Source organism: Dromiciops gliroides, chromosome 5 (genome assembly GCF_019393635.1).
Source record: "Dromiciops gliroides isolate mDroGli1 chromosome 5, mDroGli1.pri, whole genome shotgun sequence".
NCBI lineage: Eukaryota > Metazoa > Chordata > Mammalia > Microbiotheria > Microbiotheriidae > Dromiciops > Dromiciops gliroides.
Window position 1 is genome coordinate 191,725,623 of NC_057865.1, and position 20,492 is coordinate 191,746,114.

Sequence of the window (20,492 nt, forward strand, 5' to 3'; positions counted from 1 at the left end):
TACACAATAGGGTTTTCAGTTTTTTTCTTTGATACTGTATGAAAGGAAAAAAAGGGAAAAAAACTTAGCACCATACTTCTAAAAGTTTGCCGACTGCTAGTCTACATAGTGAAAGCAAACAAAGTGTTTTCCGGTGCCTAGGGTAAAGGAAGGGCATCAGCACTTAGATCTGTGACTTTTCATGTGCTTAGCTGTCTTTATGCGTTTTCTTTCCCACAAATAAAGAGGTATGTTTCTACACCATAATTTTAATTGTATCCTGAAATGGCTACTTCTTTACACAAAACAGTTTTATGTGGTATTAGTCTATGTGTTACCACAACTGGGCCTCTAACACAAAACCGTGATATTGAGGACAAGGGCGTATGCATGATTAAGGTAACACAAGAACTTGGAACATTCTGGGGTAAAACATGATGAATAACACTTTGGTGATAGAGTGAAAGGACAGGGCAGAAGTGATAGAACATCAAAGGTAAGAACTGACCCACCAAACAGGAAGGAGCATTAAAGTGATGGGAAAAAAATCCATAAAGAAAATGGCAAATATCTGTAGTAAAGGAAAACAGTGAGAACCTGAGTTATATACTCATTTTTAATCAAGGTCACTTGAAAATGAATTCATGAAACACCTACCATTTACATTTTGAAAAATATGCTGCTTTGTGAGTGTTACCTATCAGTAACACACCATTTCTTATTAGATCAAGTCCAAACTCCTCAAACTGGCATTAAAAGCTGTACCTTATCAGGCCTTATCTCCAACTCCACTCCTCACCAGCCCTCGTTCCAATCAGTTGCCGGCCCTCTCCTCATTCCTCTCAGCCAAACAAAATCTTAACTGTTCTTCAAAGTCCAGCTTAAGATCCACCTTTTTAAGAAGTTCATTCAAACCTCACCTCCCTTCTCAGAATTTCTCAAGCAGAGACTTATACCACACAATTTGAACTGAATTGCACATAAATATCGCCCCACTAAAGAGACTATAAGCTTGTTCAGGACAGAAACTCTTATTTTGTACTCCTCTCAGCCTCTAGCAGTCTTCCACTGAACGTGCTACTCTGACACCTCATTGTGGCATGGAAGTTCTCCAAAAAGGATGTCAGCAGAGACCAAGCTGTAGCTGTTTCTTCCAAGCTACAAAGGCTATTGACCTAGCAACTGAGGCCCAGCCCTAGCTAAGTTAAATTCCCAGATAGCTGACCATTGGCTGATGATTTCTATTTTGGCTACTGAAATTCAAAGGTTGTCTACAATCTGCTTCTATGGAAAGCATCTACACAAAAACACAGATCTTCTAAAGTATGCATCTAGCACAGTAGGAGGCAGCTATATGGCTCAGTAAAGAGCACTGGGCCTGGAGTCAGCAGGACCTGAGTTCAAATCCAGCCTCAAACACTTACTACCTGTATGATCCTGGGAAAAAGCACTTTAATCTCTTTAGTCTTGATCCACTAGAGAAGGAAATGGTAAACCACTCCAGTTTATATTGCCAAGAAAATCCCATGGACAGTATTGGGGTGATATGGTCCACAGAGTGGGATTAAACTAACACATCTAGCACAGTGACCAGTGAACAGGGTGTTCAATAATACTAACAAATAGCATGGTACAATAAAAACGGTGTTGGACTTGGGTCAAAAGACATAGATTTGAATTTATCTAGGCAAGTCAATAACCCCATACTCTAGGTCTGTTTTATCCTCTGTAATATGAAGGGCTAGAATTAGATGACTTTTAAGGCCCGGTTCATCTCTACATCCTAAGCTAGTATTATGTAAAAAAGTTCTTTCAACAAACAGCCTCAATTATTGAAACAAAATGCTTAAGGCCAGAGATTGATGTGAATTATGTGATAAGAATGTTTTGTAATCAGTAGAAGGACCTGATATTCAAGGTGAAAGGCAGTTAGTTATAACATAGCTTGTATGTTTTCAACATAACTGTCCACACAGCAAATAATAATAATAATAAATCTGTGAATAACCTTTAAGGTTATCGAGTCCTTTCCCCTCAATACCAGCAAGTTCTATGGTGTCAGGTAGGAGGGATATATAAAAATAGAGGGAGCATAAAAAATAATGGCCACTTTCCCAGACTTATTTCATGTGACATCCTTGCATGTACTACACACACACATGCCTGACTGGTCTGATACTTGCTGTTCCTCTTATATCGAGATTCCATGTTCTGTCCCCAGGCTTTAGCAAAGGCAGTTCCCCTTTCTTGGCACCATCTGCTAATGAGAATTCCTAGCTTCAAGGTCCACTAGCCCAGGTGCCCTCTCTTCAGCAAAGGCTATTCTGATTACTTCAGCTGTTAAGGCTTTCTCTCTTGAAATGACTGTGGGTCTCCTTATCTGGGTACATATTGTATCCCTCTTGCCGAGGTAGAATATAGATCGAAGCGGCAGGGGGCAAGGTTTCTTTCTGGTGGCTTTCTGTCTTTTACCTCTCTGAACCAGCAGCTAGCAAGTCAACAGACTTTTATGAAGGGCCTACTACGTTCCTGTCACCGAGGATACAAAAAGAGGCAAAAGAGAGTCCCTGCCTTCAAGGAACTAACAATCTAATAGAGGAGACAACATGCAAACAGATCTACACAAAGCAAGCTCCATATAGTAGGAGGGAAGGCACTGGAATTAAGAGAGGAAGCCTTCCTGGAGGAGGTGGGGTTTCAATTGGGACTTAGCCAGGGAGGTCACGCCTTGCAGACTGTGGGCGCCTAGTCTGTTGAACTGGGCAGAACAGGAAGAGCCGACCACCACAATAGAAGTGAGATCGGAGGATACTGAACATACACGCATAGAGAGGATGGGAGCAGGGCATCGAGGTCTACAAGACGTGGGACCGGGAGGATCTTGGGCTAGCTACGCCATCGGGACCGGGCTTGGACACACATGTAGAGAGTCACAACCCCAGACAGGGTTAAGGCGAGGGTGTAAGGAGGTTAGTTAGGAACAGATGCTGCAGGGAACAGGTGAGTTAGGGCAGGGCGTGGAGGCAGGGCGTGGGAGAGGACGAAGGGGGAAGGAGAGGAAGAGAAGAAAGGGGTGCAGGGGTCAAGGGGCACCGGCGCCAAGCCAACCTAAAAGTATGTTGGGGGGGGTCATGCCTCGGAAGTGGCTGGTGTGAATTTCGGGGAGGGGGGAAAGATGGGGAGGGGGGGGAAGATGGGGAGGGGGGGCCGTCATGTGTCCCACCGGACAATGTCCCAGAGGAAGGACAGGGAGGGCGAAGAAGGGGAAGGCGTGTCTCTGTTCGTCAGGTCAATCCTGCCTGAGGGAGGGGAGACCCCTTACCTAGGAAGATGGAGATGATGAGCCGCAACGCCTGCTCCGAGGCACCAAGGGACGACGACAACTTCCCAAGCCAGTGTTCCTCGACCCCAGCGCGCAGGACCCCGGCCACTAGCTTGGCTGCGGTCTCTGCGTCCTGATCAGCTGCCGTCGCCATCTTAACTCCGGGCGCCCCCGTGGGACGCCCCCCACCCCACTCCGCGCGCCACGCTTGTGGGCAAGGCGCAACAGCTTCACCTCAACTCCTGCCTGAAGCCCGCCCACAGCGTGGACATTGGCTGTCAGCCCGCCCAGCCGGAAGGCATGGAGGTTCTTATTGGTCTATACGAGGAAAGGGGCGGGGCTTGGTGAAGCTCGGGGGAAGAGGGCGGTGTTTGGTGCTTGTAAGGCAAAGGTGACTCCAACCAGACGGTCAACGCGGTAGGCCAGGGGGAAAAGGGCGGGGCTTAGAAGCGGGAACTAGAATTTCCATTGGAGGATTCCTAAACCGGCTGAGAAGTGATTTTACGATTCTGTTCCAACTGGTTCGAGGAGGAGTCCCAAGAAAAGGGCGGGACAGGCCGGCTCATTCTCTGTCCTCCAATTGGCTGAAATCCGAGCAGGCGAGAGTCGGAGAAGGGAGGGGACAACGATTCCTGGGAAAGAAGGTTACTCTGGGTCGTTTGAGTGAGGGGGTTACTGGGGCACATGAGTCAAGAGGGCGGAAAAAGCGCTCTTTGCTATCGTGCTTGCGCCGCCTAAAGGGTACCCTGTGCTTTACTCTCCTTTGAAATGCCTATCCTGAAAAAAAGAACGCTCCCAGAAATAATTTTACATTTGGAAATGCCCGCCTCCGCCCGCCCCCCCAACCCTGCCCAACACTCCCCACCCCCCCCCCACCCCCAGCCTCGTGCGGGTCTGGAAGGAGCGTGATGTCGTAGATAGGGTTCTGGACGTGGAGCCAGTAAGACCTTGCCTCCAAACCTGCCTGGACACTTGCCAGCTGGCTGCGACCCCGGGCAATGGGCAAGGGTTTATTAAAGCGCCTGCTGCGTGCCAGGCACCGTGCTAAGCGCTGCGGATACCAAGAAAGGCGAACAAACCCCTAGCGTCAAGGAGCTTACAGTTTAATGGCGGCAACACCGTGCAAACAGCTGTGATATAAGTAGTGCCGTTATAGGCAAGATAGATGGGGGATCGTTTCTGAGGGGCATTCCGTTAGCGTTAAGGAGGAGTCAGGAAAAGCTTCTTGCTGGAGGTGGAATTTTAGCTAGGATTTGTAGGGGGCCAGGAGAGCCGGGAGGTAGAGACGAGGAAGGAGGAGGTTGAGGGTTGCGGGGGTGAGGGGAGTGAATGAAAATGCCAGGCAGGTGGGAGATCGAGTGTCTTATTCAAGCAACAACAAGGAGTTCGGTGTCACTGAATTAAAGAGTAGTATGTGGAGGGGGGAGTAAGCTGTGAGAAGACTGGCAGGTCAGTCAGCCACTCTGTGCCTCAGTTTGGAATTTGGAATACGAGGTAGTTGGACATCACGGCCTCTAATTCTGCCCCCACCCCTTTAAAGCTCTAAATCTATGATTTTTGAATAGTATAGAAGGGAATTCTTACCTAGCCGGAACTTTGAAATCCTTTCCAACTCAGATTCTGTGATCCCATTTAACCTGCCTTAAACTTACCTACGTGACTTATATTATGGTCACACCGTGTCCCTCAGAAGGAGTTAGTGTTACATTGCTATTGCCCCAAGGGAATCCGTGGGAGAGGCAGTAAATCAGGTGATAAGCATTTATTAAGCACCTAGTATGCTCCAGGTGCTGTGCTAACCACTGGGGATACCAAGAAAGGCAAAAATATTGTCCCTGCCCTCAGGAGCTTACAATCTAATGGGGGAGGTGGCGTGCAAGGCACTTAGAACAAACATCGGAACATTTGAACAGACTTGGAATAAACAACATCAATAGAGGGCAGGTACTGGCATTAAGGGGGATCAGGAAATACTTCACATAGAAGATGAAATTTCATTTAGGACTTAAAGGAAGCCAGGGAAGTCCAGAGGTTGAGATGAAGAGAAAGACTATTATTATTATTATTATTATTATTATTATTATTATTATTATTATTATTATTACAGGCATGGGGGACAACCACTGAAAATGCCAAATGTTTTACTCTAGGAATAGCAAAGAGGTGGTTGTCACTGGATTGCTGAGTATGCAGCTGGATGGGGGTGGGAAGAACGTGGGAATAAGGTGCAAAATGACTGGAAGGGTTAGGAGGGGACCAGGTTGTGAGAGGCTTTGAATGCTATACAGAACAGAGGATTTTATATTTGGACCTGGAGTTTATCAAACAAGAAGAATGATATGGTCAGACTTGTGCTTTAGTGTTATGGGAATATTATGGGCCCCGGTTACCCCAGAAGTTGTCTGGGGAGGTCAAGGAACTTTATCCTTGAAACCCCAGGAGTTTGCCCTAGAGATCAAGGAACCTTCTTGAAACTAAACCAAAGGACAGACACACCTAGAGAGATATGCAGCACCGGATCTGGACTGAAATAACTCCAGGACCACCACCCTTCATTCCAGTCTCTGTCACCCCCTCGATGAGATAATCCTCTTAGACATGGCTGCACCAGGAGGAGACAGAGCAACTGCCCACCCGAGACTGCTTCCACCCCACCACCAGACTACTCCCAACCCACCACCCTTACTTGGGTGGTCACGACATTTTGGCCCTATAAAAGGGTGCTCCTCAGTCTAGTGGAGGAGGAAAGAATTTTATACTTTCCTCCCAGCCATTTTCTCTTGTATCCAATAAAACTGTTCTTTTATTCCTAATTAGAACATATGCAAGACTGTAATTCTTTACAGAGGAATTGTAAGGATCCACATGCTTTCCCCATAACATTAGGAAGATCACTTTGACAGCTGAGTAAAGGATGGACTGGAATGGGGAGAGACACGGGTCGGTGTTGGACCTACCTTTTAAAAAAATTACATATTGTAGAGGTTCGGTTACTCCGTACTGAATCCTCTTTTTCTGTTCATCTTTGCATAAGAAAGTTCATGTTGCTATTTGTCAAGTTCAGAGTAAAAGAGAAATTCAAAAGAAAAGGAAATGATTGTGCCTTGAGAAATGATGGAGGGGATTGCTTTAAGAGAAACCTTGGAAGAGTTATATGAACTGATGCAGAGTAAAATGAGAAGAATCAGGAGAACAATTTGTAGCATAACATAGAAAGACTCAAGTACTGTGATCAACCCAACCACCCATCACAATACCAAGGGGTTGATGATAATACATGTTAATCATCTCCTGACCCAGAGGTGATGGGCTGAAGACAAACAGAAACATTTTGGATGTGGTCAGGATGGGAATTGGTTTTGCTTATTTATTCTGGTTTGTTACTAGAGTTTTCTTTTTCTTTTCTTTTCTTTTTTTTTTTAATTAGGCAACCAGGCCTTCACAAAATTTCCCAGTTATCTTTACTCCTCACAGCTTCCCACATCTCCATTGCCTTTCTATCTTCCCTTTATGTGTTGTCTTCTGGAATGTAAAAGCCCCTTTACAATAGGACTTGTTTTGCTTGTATCGCCAGTGCTTAATATAGTGCCTGATACATAGTAAGCACTTAATAAATACTTGTTCTATCTGTGTATCTGTGTGTCTGCCTGTCTATCATCTGTCTTTCCATCTCCATCTGTCTATTCATCCATATATATCTATCTTTCCATCTCTCCATCTATCTATCCATCTCTCCATCCATCCATCATCTATCTTTCCTTCCATCTATCCATCCATATCTATCTATCTACCTACCTATCTCTCTTTCCATCTCTCCCTCTATCATCTATCTATCTGTCTGTCTGCCTGCCTATCCATATCTATCTATCTATCTGTCTGTCTATCCATATCTATCTATCATTCCATCTCCATCTGTCTATTCATCCATATCTATCATTCTATCTCTCCATCCATCCATCCATCATCTTTCTTTCCATCTATACATCCATATCTATCTATCTACCTACCTATCTCTTTCCATCTCTCATTTATCTCTCCATCCACTTACCTATCTATCTCTCTATCCATCATCTGTCTATCTATCCATCTATCTATCTATCATTCCATCTCCATCTGTCTGTTCATCCATATCTATCTTTCCATCTCTCCATCTATCTCTCCATCCATCCATCATCTATCTTGCCTTCCATCTATCCATCCATATCTATCTATCTATCTATCTATCTATCTATCTATCTATCTATCTATCTTTCTATCTATCTATCATTCCATCTCCATCTCCATCTGTCTATTCATCCATATCTATCTATCCATCTCTCCATCCATTCATCCATCTATCATCTATCTTTCCTTCCATCTATCCATCTATCCATCCATATCTATCTACCTATCTCTCTTTCCATCATCTATCTATCTATCTATCTATCTATCTATCTATCTATCTATCTATCTATCTATCTATCTATCTATCATCTGTGTTACAGGAGATAAATAGCTGTCTTATATATGATACCTATTTTGATCCTCTATTGGGAGATCCTAGACATGAGCCATTCCTAAGCTTTGTTTTGAGAGATTTCCCCTGGTGTTCTACTACAGAGCCAGAGAGTTAGAGAAAAGTCAGATTTTCCTCTTTGAAGTCAGGCTGCCCCTAGCATGAATCTCAGCTCTGTGTGAGTTCAGAGGAGGAGTCAGTTCTCTGGGATCCAAGCCTCCCAGGCCATGGGTGACATCACTTATTGGTGTAACCCAGAGCAACCAAGGTTCATTGTGTTCATTATGATTTATATAAGTGCATAAATTGTATTAATTTTTTCCTTTGGATAGTTTTAATTAAAATTAGCTGCTGAATTGCCTCAACTCTTCATTTTACTTTATTTATACAATAAGAGAGCCTAGATTTCACCCCAGTTCACCCAAAGACCAGATTCTCTATAAACCTTCAACTAGAAATGTGAGCTATTTTTATGTCCAATAAGCTTAAATTTGTGTGTGTGTGTTTTATATTCAGTTCAGAATTCTCTCCCTCTACCATTCCCTTCCCTGGGCCCATTGAGAAGACAAGAAAGACAAAACCCATTATAAATATGTATAATCATGTAAAACAAATTCCTGCAAATACTGTGTAAAAAAAATTCAAAGAAAGAAAAGAAAATATGATTCAATTTGTACTCTGAGTTGTGGCATCTAGGTGGCAAGGTGGATGGAGCATTGACCCTGGAGTCAGGAGGACCTGAGTTCAAATTTAGCCTCAGACACTTGACACTTACTAGCTGTGTGACCCTGGACAAGTCACTTAACCCCAGTTTCCTTGCCAAAAAAAGAATTGTACTCTGAGTTCATCAGCTCTCTATCTGGAGGTGGATACTTATTACAAGTTCTTTGGAACCGTGGTTGGTTATGTTGGTCAGAGTTAATAAGTCTTTCAAAGTTCATTATCTTTATAATGTTAGGGGCTAAAATTCTAGCTAAACTGTGTAAAATATCTAATGAGTGGTCGCCAATAAATTATAAGCTTTAGCAAGAGTTAGACTTTTAAGCATTTATTAAGGAGAATAAGAATTTGGTAAAGAGAGAAAGGCCTAGATTCCTATCTATTAAAGGGAGAGCACATTTCTTGCTCCCCTCTCCACCAGCGTCCTCAGGAAAAAGCGTGAGAGCGCCAGTCTCTTCCTTCCTCCTCCCACTAGCCTGCGTCACTTCCTCACGCCAAAGAAAAGACTCCTGGTCTTGCCCTCAGAGACCTTCGCTTCACGGGCGGAACTCTTCTACAGTAAGTCTCTAGCAGGTGGCGTCATTCCAATCGTTACAATAATATTGTTGTTATTCTATAAATTGTTCTTCTGGTTCTGCCTACTCCACTTTGCTTCAGTTCATACAAGTCTTTCATTTTATTTATTTATTTAATTATTATTAATTTTTTTTTTTAACGTGGCAATGAGGGTTAAGTGACTTGCCCAGGGTCACACAGCTAGTAAGTGTCAAGTGTCTGAGGTCAAATTTGAACTCAGGTCCTCCTGAATCCAGGGCCGGTGCTCTATCCACTGTGCCACCTAGCTGCCTTCATACAAGTCTTTCTAGGTTCTTCTGAAACCATCCCCTTCCACATTTCTTACAGCACAATGGTATTCCAGTATTCTGCTAGTGCAGCTGTGTGGCACAATAGATAGAGCACTGGTCCTGGAGTCAGGAGGACATGAGTTCAAATCTTGCCTTAGACACTTACTAGCTATGTGACATCTGGGCAAGCCACAACTTCAATTGCCTTAAACATCCAGGGTCATCTCCAGTTGTCCTGATGTGTATCTTGCCACTGGGCCCTGGTGGCTCTGGAGGAGAGAGTGAGGCTGGTGACTTTTTTACACAGCCCTTCCTGACTTAAATCCAGTTCATTGCAGGTCACGACATCATCTCCTGAAGTCATGGTCCTCTTTGAGAATGAAGGACAAACAACAAGTATTTCATCAAATTTATATGCCATAACTTGTTTAATAGGCATCCCTTCAGCATCCGATTCTTTGCCACCACAAACAGCTGCTATAAATATTTTGTTACATAAAGGTTTTCTTTCTCTTTCTTTGATCTCTCTGGGGTCCAGACCTAGTAGTGGTGTTGCTGGATCACAGGGTATGTTCAGTTTTATAGCTCTATGGGCATAGTTCCAAATTGCTTTCCAGAGTGGTTGAACTAGTTCAAAGTTCCACCAACAGTGCACCTGTGTATAGCATACCTGTTTTCTCACATCTCCTCCAGCATCTTACTATATATCTATCTCTATCTCTCTATCTCTATCTCTACCTATCTATAGAGATAGAGATAGATATATAGATAGAGATGGAGATATAGATATAGATATCATAGGGCTTTCATGCCAGAAGCCTTGGCCTGACTTCTTGCTGAAGCAGGGCTAATAGGCTAACAGCTTATAGTGGCAGAAGGAAAAGAGAATGTCTGCTCTCAGTCTGATGATAGGAATGAGAACAGGTGAGGGTAGCAGGAAAAGGATCCTCATCTTTCAGACATGAGTAGATAGCTCTGAAGAGGGATGAGAACCCTGAAAAAATATGGCCATAATTGCCCTTTTTCTTCCTCTTGACTAAAATTAATCTGCATGATCCGAAACCTCTTCTCTCTCTATCACAGGCACCAGAATGAGGTCTTTGTTAACACATAACCAGCAACTCAACTTTCCTTAAAGACAGAAAGATTCTAACCTGGGTTATTGGTAAATATCCTCTCTCTTGGTATATAATTGAATTGGACCATGTGAAGGAAAACTGTTATGGACTGGACTTGAATGTGTGTTAGCAGAAGCCCCTGACTGTCAATAATTGAATGTGCAATTATCATATAAGTTTCCTGTTGACTTCTGGTGTGGGGATGAAAAGTCTTTTAATTGACTGCTGACCTGGAATTGAGTGTGCATTACTAAAGGCACAAAGAGATGAAGATTCTCTTTTCTCTGTCAGTTTTTGAGTATGGAGAAAGAAGAATTACTCTGGGTTTCTGGATGGGGGAAGCCCCTTTGACCCACTTGTTCTGCCTAGTTCCCATGTAGCTGTGAACATACGGAGCTGCTGTTTTTTCCTTCTCTGTCGCATTTCTTTTTTTTTCTGATCTTAAGTGAATGATTATCTAGAGATAGAGCAAAGCAGATTATGGTATTGTGTGCCTCAAAATGTTGGAAGATACCACAGGTCCAGCAAAGATAGAAGTTACAGAGCTTGTCATTGGTATACTTACTACCCGATTCTGGTCATACAGCACAACCCTGAATAAACTTGTTTGATACAGCAAATTGTGGAGGAGGTAGACGGTGAGTTTGGGGAAAACCTCTTCTCCCCCAAAACAAGTCATTGTAAAGGTCTAAAGTACAGAGCTACTGGGGAGTGTAAACAGAGACAAATCCTCAGGCTAAAAGGAAAGGCCTTTCTGATTTCTATCTTGGAGACTTCCACAGCCTTAGAGACCAGGATATCTGATAAGATCAACTACAGAGAAAACATTCGGAATAGACCAGAGCTTTGGCAATTCCTAAAACCCCAAGGTTAATACATTTTCCTCCCAGATTACTTGCTGTCTTGTCTCTATTTCTCAACCTTCCAAAAATGGAAAGTGGCTGAGGAGCCTCACCTGATTGACTGTTTCTGTTGTTGTTTTGTTTTGGGGTTTTTTGTTTGTTTTTTTGCAGGGCAATGGGGGTTAAGTGACTTGCCCAGGGCCCCACAGCTAGTATGTGTCAAGTGTCTGAGGCCGGATTTGAACTCAGGACTTCCTGAATCCAGGGCAGGTGCTTTCTCCACTGTGCCACCTAGCTGCGCCCCCTCCATTGACTGTTTTTGCTGTATGTAATGTCAGCCCTAAGGCTGTGTAAAACTATTATCTATATCATCTATCTCTATCGTGATCTCTCTGTTTATATATGTATATGTATGTATGCATATGTATATATAAATATATTATATATGATTATATAATGCATATTGTGTATATTTATACATAGGGATATATTTGTGTGTATGTGTGTATATACACACACACATATACATATATCCCTGTGTGTATATATATGTACATGTACACACATCTGTGTGTATGTGTGTATGTATATATATCTGTATGGCTCCAGCCTCGGGTAGTATTGACATAGTTTTTTGGTCACCCAAGGATGTAAAAAGGCCTGCTCTATTAGTATCGGTCCCTGGTTTTTCTGGAAGGGGCCCCAAGTTGACTTTTTGTGTAATTCTGGGGTAGAAGAAGTCATTTATTGTAGTTTCTCATTGTATTTTTTGATCATTATTCAGTCAAGTGCAAATTTCAAGACGTGTTTATCATTTCTTTTCCAAATCTTTCTTGTAAAGCAGAGGTGATAAAGTCAAGGGACCCATAGTCACAAAACTCAGGCGTGCTACCCAAACCAAATTAAAATGTAATTGGGAAATATTTAACAAAATAAATAAAAATATGATACAATATAGATGATATAAATTTGTGGTTTCCTAAGTCAATGTGTGGCCCACAAGCATCCATTTCTATTTGAGTTTGACATTACTGCTCTAGAACTGTCATTTCATTTATGTCATTTAAGAACTTTTGTTTTTTTATTTCTTCTAGGAATTCTAGCTGATCTTTTGATTAAGTTTTTTTTCTTTCCTTTTTTAAGTTTTTGCTTATAGATCTAGAGGTATTCTTTTGGCTTTGTGCTTTGTGCTTTGTGCATGTCTGGCTCCATAATAGCTCTTTATTGTTGTTGTCTCTTATTGTTAATTCATTTCTCCAGCTTTAGTTCCTGAATTGGGACTTTGTGTGAGTCTCATGTTCTGCACACTTGTGGAGGGAATGTTTGGAATTTTGATATGTCTTGATCTATTTTTTCTGGGCTCTCACTATTTGTTTTCTCTGAGTACTGAGTACCATGTTTTTTGAGGAACCCAGTGTTAGCCGGGGAGCTGCAAACTTTCAGTAGCCCTGAGCAGTCTGATCTGTCGACTTGCTGCCTCTTTGGTCTGAGCTCTGTAGGCTTCCTACTGATTTGGGACTGAATAATACAATGAGGCTTGTGCCTCATTGGACATCCACTAGACTGCTACTGACCCCAGTGTCTGTCAACTAGGAGGAAAGATCTACAGATTCAGAGTGACAGAAGTATAGGCTTACCTTAGTTGGTACTCAGCAACAGACCTCAGCCCAGATTTATGGTCTGAATCCTTGATCCTGTTATTGAATTAGGGTGGCAGAACTGTAGGCTTACTCCTCACCCACAGCCCTTACCCTCTTGATTTAGCTTCAGGCCCCAGCCTAAGTTTGTAGGCTGCATCCAAAATCCTGCTCTAGAGTTAGACAATGGTACTGTACTATAGGCTTCCCCCTGGTCCGGAGTCTCAGCTCTGGTAACTCATTTGTCATTCCCACCCTACATCAAGAGTGCATCTATGGCCCTGATCCTGAGTAAGAGTAACATAGCCCCTTGCTCACTCCTGTGTAATTTAAAATTCTAAATGTAGGTTCTAATCTGTCCCCCCAGTTTTTGGGGGAAACTGACTAAAATCACTGATAAATGAGTTTAGGGTTTTTAAGGGTTTATTGAAAGATAGTAAAAGAAAGATTGAGAACAGATTTCCTATAACCTGGCAATCCTAACTTTCCTAAACTCCCACTTCTGAAGTCCTCTGCCACCACTCCAATCTCTCGCACCAAAAGAGGCCGAGCTCTCTCCCCAGCATCTGCTTCATCCTTCCTGTTCCCCTCCCAGAAATGGGAGGTTCTTCAAGCTGATTGGCTAGTGTAATTCAAATTCACTGGTTCACTGGACCCGAAGGTGGTCTTAAGTACCCTTAAGTACCAGCCAGATATGCTTACAATCTAGTTAATTGGAAGTAAACCAGTAATCCAGTCAGCAGTCAGTTGCCTTATCCAATTCAATCAGTTTAAACCAGTTTCCAGGTGGGCCCCAGAGTATCTGCTAAATCTCATCTATCACATTCCATTATCTTGACACATTCCCCTTCCTGTTCTGCTGTACACAGCAGATATACACAACTCCAGGCCCCAGCTGGGTGGAGGAATGAATGAATACAACACTGTGGCTAGAGTGTAGAAGACCTGAGTTTAAATCCAGCCTCAGGCACTTACTAGCTATGAGACCCTGAGCAAGTCACTTGACCACTGTCTGCCTCATTTTCCTCAACTGTAAAATGGGGATAATAATAATAATAATACTCATCTTGCAGGTTTGTGAGGATCAAACGAGATAATAATTGTAAAGTCCTTAGCACAGTGCCTGGCATATAGTTGGTTGGTTGTTGTCCTTCATTCTCAAAGAGGGTCAAAATGACATCACTACATTGGAGTCAAGGTATAGTGTGTCTGACTGTGGCTGATTAGACCAATATAAGCTCAGAAGGCACCACCACAGGTCGAGGCCCAAGGAGGCCATATAAGCATTTGGAATGGGAGTGTCTAAATTTGCCCCTCATGTTTCTTTTTTTTTAAATCATTTTTTTGTGTGGGGGAGGGGCAATGAGGGTTAAGTGACTTGCCCAGGGTCACACAGCCAGTAAGTGTCAAGTGTCTGAATCCGGCTTTGAACTCAGTTCCTCCTGAATCCAGGGCTAGTGCTTTATCCACTGCACCACCTAGCTGCCCGCCCCCCCCAATGTTTCTTTTGAGCTACTTCAATTCCGATTCACTCAGAGTACAGCACCTTCTATGATGTGTGCATAGCATGCTGGGAGGTCCTTTGCCACTGTCTCCCAAGTCTCCCAATCAATTCCAAAATTCTTCAGGGATACCTGGAGGGTGTGTCTTTGTATGGCTTCTTCTGGCCACCATGTAAGCACCTGCCTTGCATGAGTTCTCCATAAAATAGTGTTTTGAGCAAACATACATTTGGCATTCGAACAACACGGCCACCACATTGGAGTTGTGCTCTCTGCAGTAGAGTTTGAATGCTTGGCAGTTCAGCTTGAAAAAGGACATTATTGTCTAGTACCTTATCTTGCCAAGTAATCTTCAGAATCTTCCTAAGACAATTCAAATGGAAGCAATTCAATTTCCTGGCTGGTGCTCTGTATTGTCCAAGGTTCCACTGGCAGAACAACTATGTAGACCTTCAGATTGATAGGCAGCCTAATACCTCTTCTCTCTCACGATTTTCTTTGGAGTCTCCCAAACACTGATCTAGTTCTGGCAATGCATGCATCAACCTCATCATCTATGTGTACATCCCTGGAAAGCATAATGCCAAGTGAGCTTATTCACAGTATTCAAAACTTCTCCATTTGCTGTAACCAAATATGGATGATGTGGTGCTGGCTAGTGAAGAATCTGTGCTTTCTTGGTGTTAATTGTCAGGCCAAAATTAGTACAAGCGACAGAGAACTTTTTTTTCTTTATTTTTTTCTTTCTTTCAAGCAGCAGAGAATTAATCCATACTTTATTGCCTCTCAGCCTCAGAGGCTACATCAAGTGCACAATCATCTCTGAACAAAAAAATCATGCACCAACACCACCTCCACTTCAGTGGCAACATTTAGGAAAACATTGTAGCCTTTTCAAGTTAAATAATTTATCATCAGTGTGGTAGTTGGCCTGGATGCCGTTTTTTGACCTTGTTGAAGGTGTCTAATAACACTGCTGAAAACATCATGCTAAAAAAGCGTGGGGACAAGCACACAGGCCTGATTTGCTCCGTTGGTAACTTAGAAAGTTTGAGAACATCATCCATTATCCAGAACCCAGGCAAGCATGCCTGACATAAAATATTGATGAATTTCTCCAGGCAACCAAATTTTGAAATAATTTTCCATAAACCCTCACAACTGACAGTATCAGAGGCTTTGGTCAGATTCATGAATGTCATTTATAGACCTCTGTTCTGCCTTTGGAATTTCTCCTGGAGTTGTGGGGCAGCAAACACCATATCGACTATTCCTTGGCCCTTTCTGAACCCACACTGGCTCTCAGGTAAAAGACCAACTTCCAGGGGAAGGATCAGACAATTAAGCAGGACTCTGGCAAGAATCTTGTCAGCAGGAGCAACTAGGCGGCACAGTGGTTAGACCACTGGCCCTGGATTCAGGAGGACCTGAGTTCAAATTCGGCCTCAGACACTTGACACTTACTAGCTGTGGGACCCTGGGCAAGTCACTTTAACCATCATTGCCCTGCAAAAAACAAACAAACAAAAAAAGAATCTTGTCAGCAGTGACTAAGAGAGAGACTCCCCTGTGATTGTCACAGGACAATCTATTTCCTTTACCTCTATGGAGATAGACAATGGAGGCATCCTTGAACTCTTGGGGGATAACTTCCTCTTACCATATTACTCAGAAAATTTCAGTCAGTTTCTGTATGAGCAGTGGACCCCCCTGTCTTATAAATCTCAGCTGAAATAGAATCAGCACAAGGCACTTTGTCACATGAGAGGAGCCTAATGGAATTCAAAACCTCTTCTTCAGGTGGAAATCCAGCTAGAGAGGGATGGACTTCAACCTGAGGTATACAATGGCTTCAGCATCGATTAATGATGACCCGTTGAGTACACAATGGAAGTATTCAGCCCATCTCTCCAGTATCTTTGCCAGCACGGTGTACTTGAGATGGTCTTTGACCCATAAACATCCTTCAGGGCATTATGAAAGTGCTTTAGATTGTTACTATCAGGGTAAAACAATTTGATCCTCCTTCTTACTAAGCCAAGAATCCTTCATCTCTCTAAGCTTTGTTTGCACTTTACTTTTGGTGGAGTTAAATGTTGCCTTCTGGATGAACTACCCTGCTGGTAAACTGTGTAGAATTCTTGTTTTTCATTTAGCAGCATATGAATTTCCCCATCATTTTCATCAAACCAGTCTTGATGTTTATGAGTGTTCTGGCCCAGATGAATAAATGCAGTGCTGCACACCAAATTTCTGAAAGCTGCCCACTCTTCTGCTCCACTGTTGTCAACTTTGTGTTGGCTTAGCTTTCCCTCCAAGTTAGCAAGAACTGTTCCCATTCAAAGAAGCACTTCAGTCTGTTGATATTAAGTCTTCTGGTGGTTGTCTTGCCTTGGGGTTATGGTTTTTGTTGAATGTGAATATTTAACTTGGAGAGAATAAGTCTATGATCAGTCCAGAACTTTGCAGACCTTTCAGTCTCTTCTCCTTACAATCACATAGTCTATTAAATGCTGTTTGCTGTGAGGGTGAATCGACAAAGTTTTATTGAGTTTAGGTAAACAGGAGACAGTGTTAGTGAGGATAAAGTCATGAGACACACAATCCTCACTAGGAAGTGACTATTTCTGTTGCTGTTCCTGACTCCATTCCTCACAAGGAGTCCCTGCCATGTTTGGTAGTCTGTGCCTACTCTAGTGTTAAAGTTACCCAGAATTACAAGCTTGTAATCACATTGATGATGAGGGTCTGTAGGTCTTCATAAAATTTTTCTTTTACTTCATCAGGGTTTTTCGTGTTGGAAGCATGTACACTAATGATAGTGGCATAGTGCTTTCCTGCAAGTGGCAATTGCTTTTATTTTTTCCAGGGCAATGAGGGTTAAGTGACTTGCCCAGGGTCACACAGCTAGTAAGAGTCAAGTGTCCGAGCCTGGATTTGAACTCAGGTCCTCCTGAATTCAGGGCCAGTGCTTTATCCACTGCGCCACCTAGCTGCCCCTTTCATGGCCATTTGGAACAAATTGTTCTCATTTATAAGACTTCTGGATTTCTCCCTGTGCCAACCAGGACTTGAAAAAATGACCTACTGTACTTCTTTCTTGTTTTTTTCATTACCACTTAGGTGCTTTTCCTTGATTTTTGTTGGATTGTTTGTAGAGAGAGAAGTGCTGCCTCCTCTTTCTCTGCCATCTCTGTCAGAATCTGCCTTTATCTTTTGATGGAAAGTATAATGGTGGTGATGAGTTATCATTTTATGGTTTCAGAGCCTGTTAATGCACACTTAGTTGTCTTTTGTGTCTTGAGCATTTCTCTTGGGGTGGAAGAAATAACTATCCTATCCTCGATATCTCTTTTATACATTGGTTATCTTTTCCTGAGAATGGACTCTGTCGATACCTTTTGGAAAACCTTAGATATGATCCCTTTCTGTTTTGTTTTCAGATATTTTTTTCCCATTGTAGAGCTCTGGGGTGAGGAATAATGGTCCAGAGAGTATGAGAAAAGTCCAGCTTTGCCTGTAGGGTCAGATTGTCTCTATGATGAATCTCAGGTTTATATAAATTCAGATTCGGGGCCCTATTTCTGGGAGTAGACCTATTGGGTCATGGATGACATCTCCCATTGATATAACTAACAACAACCAGGATTAATTGTGATTGTTGTCATTTATATAAGTGTTTACGATGGTGTCAAGTTTCATGAGGCAGCTAGTGGCTCAGAGTGCTGGGCCTGGAATCCGGAAGACGAAATTAAAATCCAGCCTCATGCACATACTAGCTGTATGACCTTGGGCAAGTCATTTATTCTCCATTTTCCTCAGTTTCCTCAACTGTAAAGTGGGAATAATAACAGCACCTATCTGGGTGGGTTGTTGTGAGAATCAAATGTGATATTTATAAAGTACTTGGCACAGTGCCCCGCAGATAGTAGGCGATATGTAAATACTTATTCCTTTCCCTTCCTCTTCTTTCATGCTAGATGAAGCCCTGACCTGAATTCTTTTTTTTTTTTTACATTAACAAAGGTTCTCATTAAATCTTATTTGAATTTCAAGGGTACAGACAAGAAGCAAGTTTCACAGTTATACAGAGGAATGGGCATCGGTACAGTTACTGGGTTGGATGGCTGTAATTAGGTTGTGGACATGTTCCAGAGTGCCAAGAGCTAGCTAGTTTGCCAGTCTTCTTCAATAACCATTCAGATGCTATCTTTTATATTCCTCCTACTTGGAACATTACCGCTATGTCCATGTGTACAAGATATTGAAACCTTAAAATGCTAGAGAAATCAGGTAGGACAGCACAAAGTTTTTCTGACATTTAAAGACTGCTAAGTAAGGATCAGTCAAAAAATGGCTGCTTTGCTGTTTCCTGCCAACGTTTATTTATCTGTAGGTAAATTTAACTTTTGAAAGAGTTTTAGGGTCTGGCAGCTCAAAAAAAACCCCAAACAACATGAATACATACTACTTTTGCCATTAATATAAGCACCAGCATTTCTTGGCTCCTGGCTAGTTTGCTCAGACACTCTGAAATTGTCTTACTTTACAAGTCAACTGCTTGATTTTTTTGTTTGTTTGTTTTGTTTTTCTGGGCAATGAGGGTTAAGTGACTTGCCCAGGGTCACACAGCTAGTGTCAAGTGTCTGCGGCAGGATTTGAACTCAGGACCTCTGAATCCAGGGCCAGTGCTTTATCCACTATGCTATCTAGCTGCTCCAACTGCTTGATTTTAGATAGTGTCCATCTACAGTTAGTTTTCAAGACCACCTTGCTGAGCCCCAAACACTATATATACATACATACATACATACATATACACACACACACACACACACATATATATATATATGTACATGTAGTTTGTGGTATAATCCCAGAATCTGCACTCTTAATAAATTGTCTGTTAAATCCTTGGGAGGAAAGCCTCTGAATTTTTTTAGCTCACTGTTCCCACTTGAACCTACACTTGAGTAATGATCTAGTCAGATTCCCAAACTGGAAAAATCGGTCCAAATGAAGTGTTTAAAACAGCTTACAAGTAATAACAGTGAATTCATTTGAAGAGAACCATCTGTACACATTTTGCCCAAAAAAGGCTGACCCTTTGGTACAGATAAATCTAGGAAAACAGGACAATTAGAAGCATATAATATTGGTGGCTTACTTACATAAGTTGTAGGACAAGTGAGCTACTTATTATTGTAGCTACAAAGAGTAATATAAAATAATCACTTAAGTTAATATGGATGCTAACTCCCCAAATTTGATGCCTACAAGCCAAAGAATCAAAAAAAAATTTTTAAGCAAAACTAAGAAAAAACAAATATCCCTCCTGTTATCTTTAAGATCATACTAATACATGTATTAATAAATTCCTAGACAAAACCTTAGAAAATAAGGAAGTTATTTTGGTTAGGTGGTACTCAGCACATACCTCTAGTTTCAACTTATAATATCTCCATTTGAACAAACCTTTTGATTACATTAAAGTTGCACCTTCAATAGGGCTGTATGTGGATAGTGATACTGTCTGACCTGAATTCTTGCTGGAATGTGGCAAATACATAGGTGCCCTTCAAACCTGGAGGTAAAGAGAGAAACAGTGTGTTCCCATTCTGATGAAAAGAATGAGTCCAGATGAAAGAAGGGGAAGGCTCTAAATCTTCTGACGTGTTTAGACAGCTCTGATAGGGAGGAAGAGCTCTGCAAAATAGAGCCATAGGGTCCCTTTTTTCTTTCTCTTGAATATTTTTTCTGCATGATTTGCCCATCACAAGCATCAGAATGAGGTCTGTGTTAACCCTGATACCCAGCAACCCATCTTGCTTTAATTAAAGTAAAGAGAAATTCTGAGCAAAGTTTTCAGTAAATATCATTTCTCTTAGTATATAACTGAATTGGACCATGGAAGAGAAAACTATTTATTATGGGCTGGGCTTGACTCCTATTCCCCTCCTTTTCCCACAAACCACCTGATTTCCCCAAAACTACATGCAATTGCATTTTGTAACACCCCCTTTGGCAGGAGG

At 42.2% G+C, this 20,492-nt stretch overlaps 1 protein-coding gene across 1 annotated transcript in view; it reads right to left on the reverse strand.

Moving 5' to 3' along the window:
- LPCAT3 (lysophosphatidylcholine acyltransferase 3) overlaps positions 1-3,567 on the reverse strand; it is a 32,803-nt gene extending 29,236 nt beyond the window's left edge. The window contains exon 1 of the mRNA XM_043965778.1: positions 3,302-3,567. Within this exon, the coding sequence (XP_043821713.1) occupies positions 3,302-3,455 (154 nt within the window). The 5' untranslated portion in view covers positions 3,456-3,567. The remainder of the gene's footprint in view (positions 1-3,301) is intronic.
- Positions 3,568-20,492: the final 16,925 nt, after the last annotated feature.